At 46.9% G+C, this 19,733-nt stretch overlaps 1 protein-coding gene and 1 pseudogene across 1 annotated transcript; both read right to left on the minus strand.

The window, feature by feature from the left end:
* Positions 1 to 679: 679 nt before the first annotated feature.
* LOC114798000 (dihydropyridine-sensitive L-type skeletal muscle calcium channel subunit alpha-1-like) lies at positions 680 to 14,838 on the minus strand (annotated as a pseudogene).
* A 330-nt stretch (positions 14,839 to 15,168) lies between these two features.
* LOC114798447 (putative protein 2) lies at positions 15,169 to 19,366 on the minus strand. Its single transcript, XM_028994173.1, has 6 exons — positions 19,243 to 19,366; positions 18,865 to 18,970; positions 17,951 to 18,045; positions 17,722 to 17,830; positions 17,147 to 17,278; positions 15,169 to 17,043 (listed from the first exon to the last, which is right to left on the minus strand). Exons 2-6 carry the CDS (start codon positions 18,958 to 18,960, stop codon positions 16,903 to 16,905), a joined length of 573 nt encoding a protein of 190 aa, XP_028850006.1. The 5' UTR covers positions 18,961 to 18,970; positions 19,243 to 19,366; the 3' UTR covers positions 15,169 to 16,902.
* Positions 19,367 to 19,733: the final 367 nt, after the last annotated feature.

Consider the following 19,733-nt stretch of genomic DNA (forward strand, 5'->3'; position numbering starts at 1 on the left):
AAGATGATGGTCACACAGCGGCAGTCAGCGATTATACAGATCGTTCTGTACTTTTACATTGACATTTAAACTAAAACATCAAGCATCGCCATACTCCAGGTATGGAATGAACTGTTCCAGAACTATCCATCCAAATTTAAAACATCGAGCATTTTTAAACATGAAACATCTCTTTAAATGAAGGTAAAAAGGATTTTTTTTTTTTTTTAATTCTCAAATATTGCTAACGCGCCTGTCCAATTGGAGCTACAGTGCACACAAGAGAAGACCAAGCAGCGATAATTTATTTAACAAAAAAAATCTCCTTAAACTCCCTGGCCAAGGATCCACCAGCCCAGGAGCAGGTTGTGGGTGGAGTAGTCCAGTCTGAGTTGCAGGTACCGAGGAGAACCTAGCCAGCCCAGAGGTTTCATGAAACATTATCATCGCGTGAACTCTGTAATAAGACCTCTAAAAAAAATAAATAAATTTGAATGCGTTTCTAAAAACCACTACTTGATTTTCTACATGTTGATTGTAAAATGATGTCATGCATTCGAACACTTGAAACCACTGCCATGGTGCCGTTTCTGCTCTGCTTCTGAATCCATGCTGATTCTAACGAAGACGGTGAACCACAAAACACAGCTTGTTCAGTTTGTGAGCTCCAAAATAACTTTGTGTATTGATGTTTTATTGATAAAAATCGATGTTAACAAAAGTGAGAACATTTGAACGTTGATGCTGCAGAACGGCTGGTCTGGAGACACGAAGGCACCAGAGTGCATCTCAGTAATGTCAGAGCTACGGAACAGAGCCTTGAGAAGAATTCACATGGCGCGATGTGGCTCCCTTCACCTGACTCGTGGCCTCTGCAGGCTCCTCGGGTTCCGCCGGAACCGGGCGCCGTTTGCTGCTGCGGCCATTGAGGATACCCCTCGCCACCCATTCCATGTCCACCACGTTGATGTTCAAGGCATCGGCCATTCCTGTCTGGTCACCGACACAAAGTTGTGGTCCTGGGCGAGAGTTCCAAGGCCGCCATCTCTCAGCGCCTGAAGTTAAAGACATTCCTTTTGACATTCTTACACTTCATGCCACGTAAAAAAAAACACTCCTATCCATCTTCAGTCGGTATACCCGTCGTGGATCAGCTGGTCAGTGGCTGCCACAGAATGTTCTCTACTCCGCAAAACCTGCAGCTGCCATTGTGAGGGTTGAGGGTTGTACGGGAACTGCACGAAAGAGATCAATCATAATCTATCTAAAATCTAAAATGGGGTTGGATTCCTTACTACTGCTGCGTAATTTTGGACAGAACTGGAAGCCGCACGTTCTGCCTATAAAGCAGATCCATAGTCCCATTACTGTCCAGCAGTCCTTGTTACCTGGGTGACGTCCTGTTCTCACTGTGAACTCAGACGAGTGTCTGTCTCTTCGTTGGCTACTGGGCGTTTCCTCTCGTAGAAACGCAGTAGTGCCCCCTGCTGGTGGCACCAAAGAACATACAGTACAGAATAGGAAAATTTGTAGATGATGTATTACATTTATATTTACATTTATGCCATTTACCAGATGCCCTTATCCAGAGCGACTTACAATCAGTAGTAACAGGGACAGTCCCCCCCCTGGAGACACTCAGGGTTAAGTGTCTTACTACACGATGGTAGTAAGTGTGGTTTGAACCTGGGTCTTCTGGTTCACAGGCGAGTGTGTTACCCACTAGGCCACTACCACCCACATATTGATAGGAAACATATTTGTTCTGAGGTTTAGAAAAAGATGGCCGACCTTGTGTGCAGGGGAATCTGCTGTTGGCGGGCGAAAGACCGTGGACTTGCCTCCCTCTCATACACAGATCTGCCACCAGCAGAGCAAGGTTACATCATCATTAACCTCTTTTAAAGCTGATCACCTCACCCCCCCCCTCTCCAAGATCTCACCCTTCAGTGAAGTTGGCGTTGTTGGTGTTCGTATTGGCTCCTGTCTGAAAGAACTGGAAGGCCGAGTCTGGAGGGGTTTTCTGCCTCCTCTGGACGGCTCTCTGAGAACTGCAGGGGCCGCTGGCTGGTGATCTGGATGGACTGGGGGCTGCTGGGGTCGGCCGAGAACGCGTCGGGATTGTTCCCGAACAGGCCGCCGGTCCTCTGAGAAACAACAGAGTGAGGTTAGCAGGAGCTCAACCGCAACGGCCATTCTCGCGGCGTGAACCCAGGATCACCCTGTAGATGCCCTCTTCTCCGGACTCCAGCGCGCGCTCCATCTCATCCTCTGCAATCAGGTCTCCAGAGATGGCCCTGTGGAGTTCCGGAGCGGCCTCTTCCTCAATGCTGCGCAGGCCGGCCTGGTAGGAAAGGAAACCGCGACAGCGGTGAGGGCCAATGGACAGAAAGTGACAAAGTGGCGTCCTCCCACCCGCCCGTCACCTGTATCTCAGCCGCGCTCTTTTTCTTGGTGGGCCGGTAACCGTAGTACTCCTCTTGGCGCTTCATGAAATTGCGGAAATGCTCCTGGATGACGAAGGTGGCGTAGAACTTTCCCACCGTCACCTCGTCATCTGAAACAGATTGCGCTCGTGCATTTAAAGTGACAGGTGCTCCCATTTTATTTGAGGTTGCGCTTTGATAACTAACCCCACCCACCTCCGATGGGAGGGATGACCTGGTCAAGCAGCTTCATGCTGGTGCGCTTCCAGATCTTTTTTATGATGGCCCTCAGTTCTTCGTTGGCTTGCTCAAAGTTACCTGATGCAGACATTTACCACATATTACTGATATATTGATTTTTTATAGAGCACTTGGCATATGGTCCCATACCTTCTGTTTTGATCTTCAGGGCTGTTCTGACCAGCGCAAATAAGGTGGCATTGAAGGTGACCGTCCCATCGCAGGTCAGAGGCATGTTCATGGATATCAAGCGCTGTGGAGTTTAGACAACATTATGTTGAGAACTTGCACGAGCCTGTGGCCTAATCGTCTCACCTTGCACGCCGAGCGGTGTGGGCAGAATTTGCCGAAGCCCAGAGGAGGCTGGATTCTCCGCAGCAGCGTCACCACATCCAGATGCTTGATGCGCCCCCTACAGGTCGACAGCATCAACTGCAGTTAATGAACCCGAGTGGAACGTGCTGATAGCATTTAGCCAGTTCCCCCAACCTACGTGGCCTCCGGGTCATACTCCGCCCAGATCTTCTTAAACTCGTCTAGGTGGTGGGGACCGAGAATCGACCAATCGCGAGTGAGGTAGTCAAAATTGTCCATGATAACAGCCACAAACAGGTTAATGACCTAAACACAGGAGGAACAGCCACATCTTCAGCTGTTCTGTCCAAGAAAGCATATTATATGGGCATGTTATGACCGTATTACCAAGAAGGCACAGAGCATATAGAAGCTGAGGAAATAGAAGGCGGCGAAGTTGGAACCACAGGTGTACTCCTCTCCTGGGCTGTAGTCTGATTTGGGGTCGCAGAGCTTCCCGTACATGCTGTCCAGCATGACCTGCTGCCACCCCTCCCTGTGGCGCACCTGAAGGTACAAAGGAAAAAATACAAATCCACAACGCACTTCCCTCTCTAACACGATGCATTTGGAGACGAAGCGTGACCCACCGGAACAGCAGCAGAACGGCTCCTGGGAATGTCTGGAAGTTGTTGTTCCGGTTGATCTCAGTTCCGTCAACTAAGGCAATCTTTCCAAACACCTGAGGAGAAAGGATATAAATCCAAACACAAGGTACGACACACAGAAATTTAGCATCTAGATTGTATTTAAAGTACCTGCATGCCAATGACTGAATAGATGAAGAACAGCATGACAATCAGGAGAGCAACATAGGGAAGAGCCTGGAGGTAAACAAAATGAAGCAGGGAGTGAGGAACAGCTTTGCAAAAGACAATAAGTGTCCCAGGAGGTCCATGCACATCACTTGTCCTGCACACCTAAGGTCCAGCGACCGAATCGGTGCATAAAGCCTGACCTGGAAAGACTTGATGAAAGTCCACAGCAGGTTGCGGATGCCCTCTGAGCGGTTCAGCAGTTTTATCAGACGCATGACACGGAAGAGTCGGAAGAAAGTGATGGAGACTCGAGCGTTTTCAGCATCCTGTGCAGAGAGCGTGGAGAGTGAGAGGGGGGAAAAACGAGGGGGGAGGAACAGGAACGTCTGGATACTTTTTTTTGGACTTACTGCTATGGCTTGCATTGGGTTTGTTTCCTGAAACAACACATAATAGTAATACAGTTAGACGAAGTCCTTAAACCTTTCAAAGGTCCCCTATCATTACAATTTGATTATTTAACATGAATACGAGTTCCCCTAGCCTGTCTATGGTCCTGCAGTGGCTATAAATGGCGATAGGTGTAACCAGAGCTTTGGCCATTCTCTTTGCCGTTCAGAGAGCTGTCGAATCTGGAACTTAGTCCATTATGTTGTCAGAAGGGCTTTATCTCAACTTCTATAGGCTGCTCTCCTCCTCGTCCCGCCTCTCTCCTCCTCGATAGCATTTAAAGCTACAGACACAGAACGGAGCATCCTGGGAAATCTCATTGTGGAACTGGATCAAAGTGGCTGTAATTCTGCACCAAAGCTAACTTTTGGAAAGAGATGTCAGATACAGTATTAGGAAACCACTAAGACATAAAGCAATATAAAAGCAAAAACATTTTAAAAAATCAATGGCAGGGGACCTTTAAATAATGCATGACAGACTCAATTGCTCAATACATTTAGGTTTAAACAATAAAGCAAGGCACTTTGCTTCATTACCTTTAATAAAAATGTCCAAAAACAGATTAATGCAACATAGTAAGAAACAATGTTAATGAAGATTAATGCATGTACACATTTCGAGACATGCATATACAAAAGTTGGATTCTACTGGTTTAGATATTAGATTTACTGTTTAGAACCAGATTTAATGTTATTTTTTATTTAGCCGGGTCATCTGCTGTCCCACATTATTTTTTGGGGATGCGGAACACACGTTCAGGCCCATGGCACATGCAGCACGTGCAGATATTTACAGCACAACCGTGAAGACAGTACAGTCCTCCACTCGCGGCCAGGGCGTTCTGAGGAGGACAACAGGGGATGGACAGACAATGGATGACGTGTGTGTGTGAGAGAGAGGGAGAGAAGCAAGTGATGGATGTTTTCACATGAAATCAGAGAAAGAACACTGAGATGATTTCCTAACAGGTTTCATTATAACACTGGCGTCACCATTTTTTTAATGCAGTTTATAATGTGCCCAGAAAACTGTGGTGTGAATGTGACAGTGGTGATGCAAGAATGCGCTGTGTATGGAGGTGGGCAGATGTTGGTGAATGAAGCATCCAGTGACTACTGCATGACAACCAATACTGACCCTGTCCTTAGAACTGAGTCCCTGCAACATATGTCTCTGGGTCAGAGGCTTGAACGAAAGTAGATAATACGAAAGAACTGAGGGAAGAGGAAGTCTGCAGTCTACTCACATCAACTTCACTCAGGACCACATCAACGATACTCCCAATGACAATGAGGAAGTCAAAGACGTTCCAGGGATCTCCAAAGTAGTCCTAGAAACAATGAAAAGAACATGTCAAGTTCTCATCAACTTTGCTCATTCATCCATTCATAATTTGCAGCCTATAGGCAGTTTTGCACCTTGGCTTTAAACGCAACGAGCTTGACAATCATCTCCAAAGTGAAGAGGACGGTGAAGATGAGGTTCAGGGTGTCTGACAGCTTGGTCACGTGGTCAGACTGGTTACAGTGCTGCATATGACAAGCAGGACACGGTACATGAGAAAAGACGGACGTGACGGCCCCCCTTTGCTGCAGTAAGCGGTGAAAATGATTTACCTGTATACCCAAGCAGAGTGTGTTGAGCATGATGAGGAAGAACATCAGGTACTCAAAGTAACACGAGGTCACCACGTACCACACATGATACTGGTAGGGGTTCTTGGGAATGTAGCACCTCAGGGGTCGAGCTTTAAGAGCGTACTGCACACACTGGCGCTGAACGGGGGAGGAAATGGGGCATAAATTAAAAAAATATATATTATATATTCCTTATATAACCCCAATTTCAAATTGAAATAGGCGTATAGGAACTTTTTTTGTTACCTGGTTTTTGTCAAGCTCACAGTTTTTGTACTCCTGCTCTCCTTGCTCCTGGAAAGTAACTATAACAAAACCCACAAAGATGTTCATCATGAAAAAGGCGATGAGGATGATGTAGATGATGAAGAAGATGGAAATGTCGACCCGGTTGTTGAAAACAGGACCCATGTCCTCTTTGTCCGAGTCGATCGCTCTGTAAAGCAACCTATGGGAGGGAGAAGGAAGGGAGGGAGGGGGGTGGGGGTTAAATGTTTCTGCACAATGACAATGAGAGTAAAAAGCTGTCACTGTGTCACCATGTACTCACTGTGGCCAACCCTCAAACGTTGAGACAGTGAAGAGGGCCAGCATCCCATTCAGCACATTATCAAAATTAAAATCGTTGTTCTTCCAGATCCGCGGGCGAACCTCCATGTCGTGCAGCTTATTCTGACATGTTTAATGTAAAATCCCCTGAGAAAGACGATTACGGGAGTTTATTGTTCATACTGAAGTAACATCAATGTTAATTACTTGTGTTTTATATGTAGAAACGATGAACTCACTGGCAGTCTACCTCCGTCATTTTTGAAGGGTCAGTGCAGGAGAAAAACTTCCCCTGCAATAAATCACCAAGGCTTGAATCGTACACACATTTTTTACAGCGTGGAGGAAAAAAAAAACATCTCACCTTAACAACTGCACCCCAATGCAGGCAAACATGAAGTCCAGAAGCATGGTGACCAGGACGATGTTCCCAATGGTCTTGACGGCGGCGAATAGACACTGGACTACATGCTGGCGAAGAAGAAAAAGTACAAAGCATCACGATACCACACAGAAACTACAACAAGTGAGTATGTATTTGTGTGGAAATCCACACCTTCAGTCCTTTGGCTCTGTTTATGGCTCTTAAAGGCCTAAGGACCCTCAAAACCCTGAGAATCTTCACCACAGAGATGGCACTAGACCTGCACAGGACAGACAACCTCTGTTATGGTCGCCAAGGGAGACCTTGGAGAACATGAATGCACCAAAACTACTTTTTTTCCCCCCTTACTCCATTCCCATAGAAAGGAGGGACACGCCCACAACAAGGAGATCCAGGATGTTGAAGGAGTTTCTGCAGAAGGAGCCCTTGTGCAAAAATGCTCCATAAACGGTCATCTGAAATGTATTAAAAAAAGAAGTTACTTCACACTTGCAAACTAGCACAACCCGGATTGGAATAGTCAAACCTTAAATCAGAAAGGGCATTTTGAATATTTTCACCTTGAGGACAATTTCAATGGTAAACACAGTGGTGAAGACGATATCGGCGTAGGCCAGGACCTACAGGGAACAGGGTGACATGTATCCAAACTTCCAAAGAAGCTTCAACGGATTCAGAGAGGCATTTGGAGCCATACTTGGTTTCTGAAAGACTTGGGGTCGATGGGGTCCCTCCGCCGCCAGGGCAATGCTACTGAGGAGGATAAACAGCAGGATGATGTTGGTGAAGGTGGTGGCGTTGATGATCCGGTGGCAAATCTTTCGCAGCCTTTCAGTGGAACAAAAAATAAATAATAATTACAGACCCGTTTGATTTTTTTTGGGAAAATACATTTCGAGACCATGCTGAGGGTCCCCACTTGTTCTCAGGACCAAATATGAAGAAGGAGCTGGCCACTGGTATAGGCTCCGCCTTCTCTTTCAGCTGGAGGTCGGCCATAGGCCTCGGTCTAGGGCTAATGGGGATCTCCGGCTCCTCCTCCTCATCATCTCCTGAGTATAAAGGAGAGCATACGGAGAATAATCTTCAGCGTTACAAAAATATAAAAACGAGAGCAAGGCACAATAAAATAGCCGTGAGCCGTGATTTAAAACCTGCCCCGGTGCGTGATCCCGGCAGCCTGGGGCTAATAATAAAAAAGCTCACAGCGAATCTGCCCCATGCTCGGCTCATCTTTCGGGTGCGGGCGCATGCATATCGAACCGTTACCTGGAAAGTCTGCTGCCGGAAAGGGTCCTTCACCTCGTTGACGTTTGACTCGAATTCGTCTACCTTCAGCTGAAAGTGGAGGTGCGCCCGTGTTAGTGGCCTGAACCAAAATCACGCAGGAGTGGCTCCATTTTCCCTAGCGTGTTGTAAAGATACCACCTTGGCTGTGGTGGGCATGCCCTCCGCCGCTTTGGCCCGCTGCTCTGCCAGCTTTTTGGCCAGCCTTCTCCTTCTCCTCTTCGCTCTTCTCCGACACGGTTCCCCTAGTGGGTTGAATGTGACATATATACGGTAAAAACATATACACCATTCTTTCGTTATAAAAGGAATGATGATGTATTCAGTCATTTGAAATGATACCGCTGCAGCTTTTTGCGCATCATTTCTTCTTTTTTCTCCTTCTGAGCCGACGTCAGGCTGCCGGCTTCAGCCAGATTGTCCACAGCAATGGCCAAAAAGACATTCAGAAGGATATCTGGCCAGAGGCGATTCAGGAAGGATCAGAACAGATTTTTCTCTCCTCATTTAAACAATCCTCATAGAATGGAAGCACGTTGTGTTGAAGGATACAGTTTCCACAGACAAAGAGGATGATGAAATAGATGGAGACGAGGATGCCTGGAAATACCGGCCCCCCATGAGCCATGATTCCATTATACATGATAGAGTTCCAGTCCTCTCCAGTTAAGACCTAAACATAGAATTAATATTCATATTTCATTCTGAAAAGACGCCGATGTGGAAACGGCGCAGCAGCTTAAGCGAAATAAACCTGGAAGACGCTGATGAGCGCCTGGGGGAAGTTGTCGAAGTTGCTGCGTTGCACCTCCCGGTCCGGGAAGTTGAACTTGCCACCAAACACCTGCATGCCCAGGAGGGAGAAGATGACGATGAAGAGGAAGAGGAGGAGCAACAGGGAGGCGATGGAGCGGACGGAGTTCAACAGCGAGGCCACCAGGTTGCTGAGAGACCTCCAGTACCTGCACAATCAGCAGCAGAGAAAATAACAAGCCTCCCCGCCAGTCACAGTACACCCCGTCCTGGTCTGTAGTCTGCAGGAAACGACTCACTTGGTGACCTTCAGCAGGCGCAGCAGGCGTATGCATCTCATGACGGTGAAGCCCAGCGGTGACATGACGCCTGCCGCGATCAGGACGATCTCAATCAGGCCCACCACCACCACGAAGCAGTCAAAGCGGTTGAAGACGGACATGAAGTACGCCCGCGGGCCCAGCGCATACATCTTGATGAACATCTCCATGGCGAACAGAACGACCAGGATCGTGTTGACAACGTCTGAAGGCAAGGCGAGGTGACCACGGCGTCAATTTACAACACGAGTATGACAAGGCAGTGACAACAGTAACATACACAGCAGCTTGGATCTTAATAACCAACCCTGTAGGCGAGTGAGCGATTCGGACTGATTGTGGTGTTCCGTAGCAATGTTCAGAGTGTTCAGGAAGACCAGCAGGATCACCAGCCAGTAGAACGTCTTCGACTTCACCCAGATCTGGCTTTTACGCCACATGACACGGTTCCAGCGGCGGGCCAGCCTGCTGAGAGTTTGAAAGAGAGGCGGGATCAGCAGGGACGGTAAGGATGGAGGCAGTGGTGGTACTGGGGCACTGCTCCCCGGGCGCCTATCATGGCTACCCACTGCTCACTCAGGGTGATGGGTTAAATGCAGAGGACACATTTCACTGTGTGCACCGTGTGCTGTGCTGCTGTGTATCACATGTGACAATCACTTCACTTTAAGGATGCTTCTGAAATTTGAGGAGACTTCTCCCTACACTTACTAGTAGAAAACCATGCGACTGAGTCCTTCCTTATCATACAGGCTGTCCGTTTCGGAGCCGTTGTCCTTCAGAGGAAGAAGCCCTAAAAATAGAATTAGAACAAATTAGCATCTTGGAAGAAGCCACTTTTGATTGGGATGTATTTTCCTGGGATTAAATGAGATGTAGCGCAGAGCATTGCATAGACCCTGGAAGTTCTTTTTTTACCTTTTCCTTCACCATCACTGTCCAGGATCTCAGCATGGGTGATCCACTCCATGTAACCCTTCAGGTCTTCATCCAGCTGTTGCTTTTCCCTGAGCTTCTGGAACTCGCCCCTCGATTTGGCTTTCTCTCGCTCTTTAGTGAACTCCCTTGTGGAACGAAAGGAGGGGCGATGAGTCCAATCGATTCAACTGCATTTTACACGTGCCATGAACATAATGTCCAGCAGGCTCCATACCCACTCAGCACCCCCAGAACCAAGTTGAGTATGAGGAAGGATCCCAGGAGGATCATGGTCACAAAATAAAGCCACGGCCAATCTTTACCAATGGCGTCGTTCACCTGCACAAACAAAGAAACAGGTTAATGCCTCAACGTCCCGAGAACAGCGTGTCCTGTTCACCAGAGACCCAGCAGGGGACACCGACCCAGTACAGGACATCCGTCCAACTCTCCGTTGTGATGCACTGGAAGACCGTAAGCATGGCAAAGCCAAAGTTGTCAAAGTGCGTGATGCCATTGTTGGGCCCGGGCCAGTCTGCCCGACACTCGCTGCCGTTGATAATGCAGCGCCGCCCGTGACCTGCCTGGGCACACGGGGAAGGTGCCTCGTTTTCCTCAACCGCAAGGATATCTGTGAGACAAAGGGGACAATAATATAATGCTCTCAACATGACTGGTAGCATTTGACTCTCTAGCCCCATGTTTGGATTTTTGGTGCTCAATTGGGATCAATTTTGAGAAACTGTATAATGCATTTTATGTAAAATGATGGAATGATCGTAATAATAATCCTTTCATTTAAGGCTTTGTTATTCATAAAATGCTTATTTGTTGCCATGACATTTGACCAAACATTTTTTTTTGTTCTAATCAGTTCATCTTTGAGACCAAGTGAAAATTCATACCAATTTAGAATGTATTGCATCAAGGTCAATTACATTAGGATGCACATGAGGTGACCTTTGACACGCCAAATTAGTCAAAGTTTAATGTTGTAATGGGTTCCTAATAATGGGAGTCAGAGGGTCTTTGACTTCAGATTTGAAGACAGTGTTGAACCTGTTCCTCATTGCTCCACACCAACCTGTGCCCTTGTAGTAGCAAGTCTTGTGCATCTTGCACTTGAAGAGCTCCAAACCCATAATGGCATACAGAGTGACCATGAAGAAGACCAGCAGGGCGATGTGCAGAAGTGGCAGCATTGATTTGAGGATTGAGTTCATAACCACCTGCAGGCCTGGAGGAGAACAAAAATAATTTTTTTTTTTGCATTTGTTTCAATGTTGCATATGTTGAGGGTGGCGCCTGGTGGATCTTTCTTACTAGGGACTCCAGAGACGAGTCGCAGGGGCCGCAGGACTCTGAACGCTCGCAGGGCTTTCATGTCGAAGCCGCCACCCTTCTCCGTGGGGACTCCAGATATTGTGTTTATGGTGTCCAGGATAATCGTGAACAGGCTGTGTTATCACCACCCACACAATACACAATTTATCACCACAGCCATCAAATTTCATACCATGAAAGGTTAAAACCAGAGAATTTCATAAATATAATCTTACCCCATGAAGACGATGACAAAATCCAGAATGTTCCAGCAATTTCGTAATATGCCCCTTCGTGGAACAGTAGCCCATATGCCACTATCTTCATGAAGCACTCTGTTGTGAAAATGACCAGGAAGATGTACTCCAGACTCTCCTGCCGAATAAAAGCCACAGAGGCAATGAATCTCCGATTGAAATGGAACTGGTTTTCATGTGTACCAAGTCACGATTCTGCATCCTGTGTAAATTTTCTTTCATGCAAAAACACAAAGCAAACGGATTATGAAACTGCATCTGGTTCTTACAACAATTCTTACAACATTTACATTTACAGCATTTACCAGACGCCCTTATCCAGAGCGACTTACAGTAGTTACAGGGACAGTCCCCCCCCCAGCTCAGGGATACAATGGTAGTAAGTGGAATTCAAACCCGGGTCTTCTGGTTCATAAGCGAGTGTATTACCCACTAGGCTACTACCCCCCTACAGCATCAACGTGGACTGAAGTGGTTGTTTTTCACGGCGCTACGGTGACCCAGTACTGCGCCCCTCGCGTCACCCTGATCCCGTTTCAAGACCCGGCTGGTGCCAGAACCAGGCCGAGGGGCCGTTATGGAGGCCATCAGGCCAATGAAATCGAATGAGACGTCCCATACCTACACCGTGGGACGGTACGACTACATGGCGGGGCATGTGTCATCGCTGCTTGAAAAAGCATTTCACTTTTCCAGTCCCGTTATCTCAGCAGATATGAATGCCAGAGTTGATTTAATAAAGCAAATCAACCCACCAGTGTAAAACACACAGGGGTGGACAGTATTCTTTATTAATAATACTTCTTGCCACACATTCGAATATAGAATTACTTATTATTTTAACACAGTTCAACCAATCAGATTCTAGCATCATTAAAAAAAATATTTGGTTCCAAAGCGGACCTAAATGATGATGGAGAGCTGAAATAGATTTAAAAATGCATGAATCTATATGAAACACGTGAGCTATGCTCAGCTATTTGACTGAGCATTAAAAATACACATGATATGAGGAGCCAAAAGGCTCTTGGAGTCAACACGGAAGAAACTCTAATCCCAGAAGTGGGGGAGCCATTTCTGCCGAATTCCCCCCCAGGGGCCGTGGTTTATCTTTGAAGCCCACACTCAGTGGCGTGGAATCGGTCCCCCACCGCGGCGTCAGCGCTGGGGTGTCGGCTAAATATAAAGCAGGAGCCCGGTGGCCGCGGGGCGAGCACCTGCCGCTCCTCTTTAGTTTCAGTTTCATAAACAAATTATGAATTCCAGATGACAGGCAGGCCTGATCCGAGATCAGCTGCCCCACTGTGACCCGATGCTGCTGGCGGGCGGTCTCGACTGTATTCGGTTTGTGTTAAGGATCCTTGTCAGCTTCCTGACAGGTCCAGATAAGGCTGCCTGAAAGAGATGAGGGTGCTATGAGGTGATGTGAAGGTCTTATAACCACATAATAATGGTTTGAAAGTGGCTCAAAACAGCATCTGCTGCTTAAACCCAGAGGAAAAGACCCTTAACAGGACGCAAAAAGTCATCAAATCCTGCCGAAAATCTTTTCCAATGTCTCGGATTTTTCAAATCCAACCAAGAGACCCAGTCTGCCAGGAAGACTCGTTCACCGTCTCCGCATTATGGAATTCCAATTTAAAAAATGGAACGTCCGACTATTCAGAGAGTTCAATCGAAACAAAGACGTCGTTCCCACGCGTTCACATCACTGCCAAGCCTTTCAACAGACGACTGAACGGCTCGTTTTTCATTTCAGCAGCTGCTGTTCTCCTACGTCCATATGGCCGCCACCATCCTGAGTCATCAGACGGAGGCCCGAACGAATTCAGTAACATTTCACATTTTTACTGGAGGTTTGGTGCAATTGATTTAAAAAAAAAAAAAAAAAAAAACTAAAGTTCGCTCACTAGATTGGCGTTGGTGTTATTCATGTCTTCCTCGGGCATGGGCAGGAACACGGCCAGCGCCACACAGTTCGCAAAGATCGCCAGCAGGATGATGATTTCAAAGGGTCTGGCGGTGAGCACTCAGGATTTATAAGGGCAGATTCATGTTAGTCAGGCATTTAAATATCTGCTTTCTACAGGCACCATCAAAGATCATCAACGGGACGGTGATTTCAGGAGTCCTGATCACATTCTTTATTCCATTATTCATTTACTGGGGGAGATTAATGGCATTTAGGTAACAGATGCTAATAAAAACCAGATTATTCAGCAGGGTCCCTAGTAAAGGTTTACCCACGTGTATTACCAGGCTGGTAAAGGGTCGTAAATCTACATTCTGCTTTAAAAGGCAGCAGAAACCGTGACCTGTGCACACGGGGGTCCGCATGAGCCTGGACGCACGGGGGCCCGCGGCGTTTACCGCTCAGCACGTACACCGCGAACCTGTGTGGTCCCCCATCCGAAACCTCACACCTTGCTGTGTACGTAACCCTGCCCCCGGACGGCGGCCTGCGGGGGGCGCCGCTTGAGAATTCCCCTGCCAGGTCAGCAGAGGGCTGGACTTGATGCGAGGGGACAGCTGCAGCCAAACTCGCTTTACATTAATGCCCGTCAATTATGCGCCAGGGCCTTACATGGGTTCTTTGGCTTGAATCTGCTGACTTTTTGCCACTAAATTAAACTAAAAATGTCAAATTGCACACATGCAGAGCGTGGAGTCACAGGAAGGAAGCATCGAATATGAGAAGCAATTAAAAAAAACTTAATCAGTCTGTATTTACACCGGCAGCCCGAAACAGTGAGAGGTCAGTCCGTGGCGCATAACGGAAATCTTCACATGACGACCCCCCCGACCGCTGTCCCCAGCATCACAATGGCATCCGGTACCCGTGACCCCCCCACTGCAGAAGGATACTTCCACTCCACGATGTTGATGCAGGTCCTGCGGATGCGGTTCCTCAGGGGGAAGAGGAAGAGGGTGCGGGCGGGCCGCGGATTCCCCCCGGTGGCCTGCAGCTTTTTCAGCTTCTCCCGCTGCTTCCTCTTCAGCTCTTCCTCGTTCATGATGAAGGAGGTCAGTGCCGGCATGTTGCTGGGCACTTTCTCGGTATCCATCTTTCACCAGTTAACCTTCAAAACCGTTCCTTCGCTCTTCTTCTTCGACCACACGTCCTCCTCTTCTCTCCCAGAGTTCCACCGTCTGCCTCCTTGGCCACGTTCTCGGCTGGAAACCTACACCGGCCTGAAGAAACTGAAGGAGCGGGAGCCGCAGTTGGCCCGTGCCGGCGTTTATATATATATATAGACGGTGAGCGAGTGTCCATGCTTGGGGTGAGGGAGCAGAGGGAAGGAGGGCGGGGCAGGCAGCAAACCGGAGGACTGGTGGAACAGTGGTCCCATCCCGGTGCGTTTCCACCACGCATCTGGAACCATGAAGGTGGAAAAACAAGCCCAAGCGCTAAAGAACGACAGGAGGGAGGGCTTTTCAAACTCGTTTAAACTTTATGTTCTCCAGATCTGCACAGACACAACAAACACAAACCAGCGGCTTCGGCGTCATTACATGTGGGAAAGCAGCAGAGGTCTCACATTTACACCGTGGGACGGCAATACAACAATGTCACACAAACACAAGGAATGAAGAAATAAATAACAGTTTCATAATTCATAAAAGCTTATACCAGAGTGAGAAGATGGTGAGGTTTTTACATGGCATGCCAGCTACCCGGCCCACCATATTGCAAAGTATCTGGGAGGGTTTTGAATTGCTGTTAAGGGATAAAGTGAATGTGAGAAGATTTTTTTTTTTTTTTTTTAAATCATACATGAACTATCATCCATTACATGACACATACAGTGTAGGTTTGTTAAATTACACTTCCAAGTCTTTTCTAATCTTGAATTTTTTTTTTGCAAGAGAACCATATTGTTTATTCAACGGCAAATCCTTCAAAGGAAATCCTGATTCGTTTCAATCAATAAATCTGATTACATTCTCAGTCCCCTGCACAACAGTCTCCTCCTCTTCTACGTTTGGTCTTTACTGCAGACATTCAAGTTCAACGTCTGATCAAAACATTTTTTAAAAAGCGATGCACTAATAACGGAAGCTTTTTTTGTTTTTCTAGCTAAATGTATTACAAAGGAAGTATTATTCGGGCCAAATGTGCAAAGGCAGAGAGGAAGACCCTGAAGTGCCCTTAAAAATGTACGAGTCTTTGCATCAGGCTTTGCCCTTCAACTAAGCTCCCATGATGCAATGTCCTAATAGCGCAGCGCAGAGCAACCAATGAAGAGGCTGCATGAAGTGAATTAAAGCTACTACCAGACATGGAAGTGAAAGCTTCGTCCGCTAACAGCGGCTATAAACCGCCTTCAGGCGGCTAGCTTTGGTTCCTGTCGTAGCGACATTCGGTCTTGTGTGTCAAGCCCTAGTCTACGACGGACCGTGGCCGGCAAGTGCAAATTTACAAAATGCGAGACACTTTTACAATCATCGAAAACAAATTTACCACACGTGACGTTTCGTTGGGAATCGTTTTGGTGTTTCCTGTTGTAATTGTATGCTCAGGGTGAACAAACATAGCCTTTTCCCCAGATCGGTCCTCTTTTCAAGACCAGGAAGTCGCGTCCAGCCGGGTTTTTCGCTTGCCTAATTGGTCATGTGCCAGGGGAGAGCACACATTTGCATTTTATACCAATAAACTTTCCTACCTAAGGCGCCCTCTTTTTCACAAGCTTGAATCTGGTCACCCTAGATTCCCACAAAATCTCCGGTTTATCGTTAACTGCCCTTTCCATCTGATTTGCGTGTTTATTAATCGTTTTATTGCGCTGGCTAAAATGTTTCACTTTTTGCAAGTAGGATTTGCACTTCTCAGCCTCTGTAATGATGTGGTAACTCTCCACAAGACAATTAACAAGCCATGCTAGAGGATTATTCAGTTTTTTTTAAAGTGCAGAACATGCAACATGGGGAAATGCAATGCTTTACGAAATTGGGCGTGTTAATCACGTTCGGCCCATTGTGTGGAACTGGAACCAGATCCTCCTACTAGTACTCGGCATCAGGCCCAGCATCAGCCAGGTTTTAGTATTTAAAGCATTTCTGCGCTGGTCACTTGGGGTCTAGCATGGATCTGTGTGGCATGAAATATAGCATTTTAAGATTACTAATAAATAAAACGTGGTCTGAATTAAAACGCGTACGTCGTTCCTCCTTCAGAAAGCGCAGCGTTTTTAAAACAGTAAAATATAACGGCGCAAGTTCTGTGCGGCTTTGACCGGACACTGCTGTACCAGCCAGGACAGTCTAGCTGAGCATCTTGTGACGGTCGAAGACGGTCTTGCGCTGCTCCTGGACCTGCTTTTTCCACCTCTGCTGCGCTCCCTCCACCCTCTCCAGCACCGTGTTGGCCCTGGGCTGGCCTCCTTCCGCTGGGGGGCGGGTGTCCTGGACCACAGGGGCAGACGGGGGAAAAAAGGAAAGCTGAATTGCGGAGCCCACGGCGGATCTGAAAGGGTTTCTGGCAGCACGATTCGGTGTGTGCGTGTACCTCGGCGTCATCTTCGTTGTGCAGACGCTGTATGTACGGGTCGTGTTTACGCATTAGCGGGTCCACCAGCAGAAGGAACAGCATGTACAGAAACAGCGTGCCAACCACTGACAAGTAGATTATGATAGTCACCTACAGGGCAAAAGGAACATTTTTAGGACCGTGAACATGTTTCAAATGCCGTTTTTTCTACTGCGGCTAAACAGTGGGTTTTTAGAACGGGCTGGATTGGCCCTTTATTAAGCATTTCTTACTTTTTTTCTTCATTTTGCACCTTAAATGTTAAGAGATAATTGCTAAGTGTTCATTGTGACTTTAGACTTTCTGTCTTAACTAAGGGGACTATGATCAGAGGAAGGTTAAGTTTAAAATAAAAATGTTCAAATGTAATTTTTTTCCCCTGGTACTTATTTTAAATGAGTCATAAAAATATCAATAATTATCGATATGGACTGATTTGAAACACTGATATTGTGATCCAGTTTTCAGCCGTATCACCCACCCCTATCCTGTAAACCTGAAATCTCACCGAGAACGTCACATAAACGCACTGAGGCGAGTAAAAGAAACCACACCTTGATTGTGTTGCTGCTGCGCTCCTCGTATTTACATTCGCAGAGCAGGCAGTAGGCTTCCACATCATGTCCGGGTACAGGCATCGGCTCCACCACATGCAGACAGGTGCTGAAGACCAGGAAAAAGGAGGTCCATCCAAAAAACTGTGCAAACTTCACCTGCTCTTACTGCGTTGAATAAGCACCGGGAGATCTGAGCAGGAAATTGACAGGATGAGGAAGCACTCACCAGTCCTTCTGGGACACGTTCCTGCTGTTATAGATATGTCCACTGATGTTCCTGTATGGCGGGCAGATGCACTTACAACGCACATCCTCAAAGCTCTGAAACAGAAGAAACCACACACAGGTACAATGCACAGCGAAGTATGACAATGTTCGAAATTCAAAAAATGTGATATTACAGAACACTTTTATAAGTAACAGGATCAAATGACGGCAGATGAGACACAGCGAGGTAGCGGTGGCATGTCCTATGCCTTCCTAAGTCTCCCTGAAGCACCGTCTGATTTCATAGACTGTGTTCCCCTAGCCAGATGGATTTAACATTTCATTTATAGAACTGTTCATACTCTTTTAGGAACACAAACAAATATAATAAAAGCAAAAAGAAGGTATTTATAAGCAAGATTATAAAAATATATTTTGAACATTGTTTCGGTGTCTGTAGCTTTAAATCCTAATAAGGAGGAGGGAGGCGGGACGAGGAGAGCGATCGAGGGGACATTCGCGGGACCCCTCAACTTCATTCACCAACCACAATGTTTGGTGCATACAGGAATAGTAAAATGAACCAACTGGTCCTTTAGAGTCACCGAGCAACTGCAATGCTTTACACGTTTTGAAGACATGACGGTCGGTGGAGATGTTTTTGGGCAGGGGTGGGAAATTCTCTGGGTGGAAAAAGCATGAGAAATTGGAGGTAAACTTTCCCCTTATGTCATAAGGGGACAAATTCCAGATCAAACCAAAGAATGACCAAAGCACACTTTACACCTATCGCCATTTCTAGCCACTGCAGGACCATAGACAGGCTGAGGGCATTTGTAATAATGTTAAATAATCTAAGTCACATTTTCATGTCAATGGACCTTGAAAACTACCAGAACCGTAACAGTGATGATGATTATGGTGGTGGTTTACCTTGTCGGCGTGAGTAATGGACAGGACCTCGAAGAAGATTAAGAGCAGCAGGGCAGCCATCGGAGCCCGGAGTGTCTGTAATGCACCTGGCGACATGATCCAAACCCTGCACACACAAACGTGAGCTTTAACCGCGTTTCAAAGCACCTTGAATAAACATCACGAAACTCAGCACGGCATTTGGAAGGAACAAGACCAGTGATTTACAACGCCGCTTACATTATAACATTTGTGTGTATTTATACACTGTACACGGGACGCTGTAAGCGTGTTATGCTAACGGAAGTAGCTCATTTACTTCCTCTTTCACCGTTTTTCGTCACACGTTCTCTTCACGGCCACATGCCTCGCACGTTTCGCCCACGAACCGCCGCCTACCTGCACGATGCCGGCAAAGCACGACTCGACGGCAGACGTTTGTCGGCACGTACAGAATTTGGTGTTGATGAACTTCACGGGTTTCTTCTCGTCGTCGTGCGGAAGAGCGGCGCCGCGCCATCTCTGGCTCCACTGCGCCCCCCGCCGGTCTGGAGCCAAACCAGAGGCGCCGTTTCAACAGTTCTTTATTAATGCACTTTATCGCCTCAGAGCCAAATATTTTATTATGAGGGGCCGTTTAGGAAATATTTCAGACTTTTGTTACAAAAACACATGTGAAACTCATACTCATTTACATATGAAACTGACAAGCACACATTTATACTACTGAAAACTCTCACACACGTATATGAAACACTCACACAAATCCACGTGAAATGGACACGGATACACACACATACAGTACAGGCCAAAAGTTTGGACACACCTTCTCATTCAATGTGTTTTCTTTATTTTCTTGTGCATGTGTAAGTGTTACATTTGTCTGAAAT

The sequence above is a fragment of the Denticeps clupeoides genome, chromosome 10 (assembly GCF_900700375.1).
Source record: "Denticeps clupeoides chromosome 10, fDenClu1.1, whole genome shotgun sequence".
NCBI lineage: Eukaryota > Metazoa > Chordata > Actinopteri > Clupeiformes > Denticipitidae > Denticeps > Denticeps clupeoides.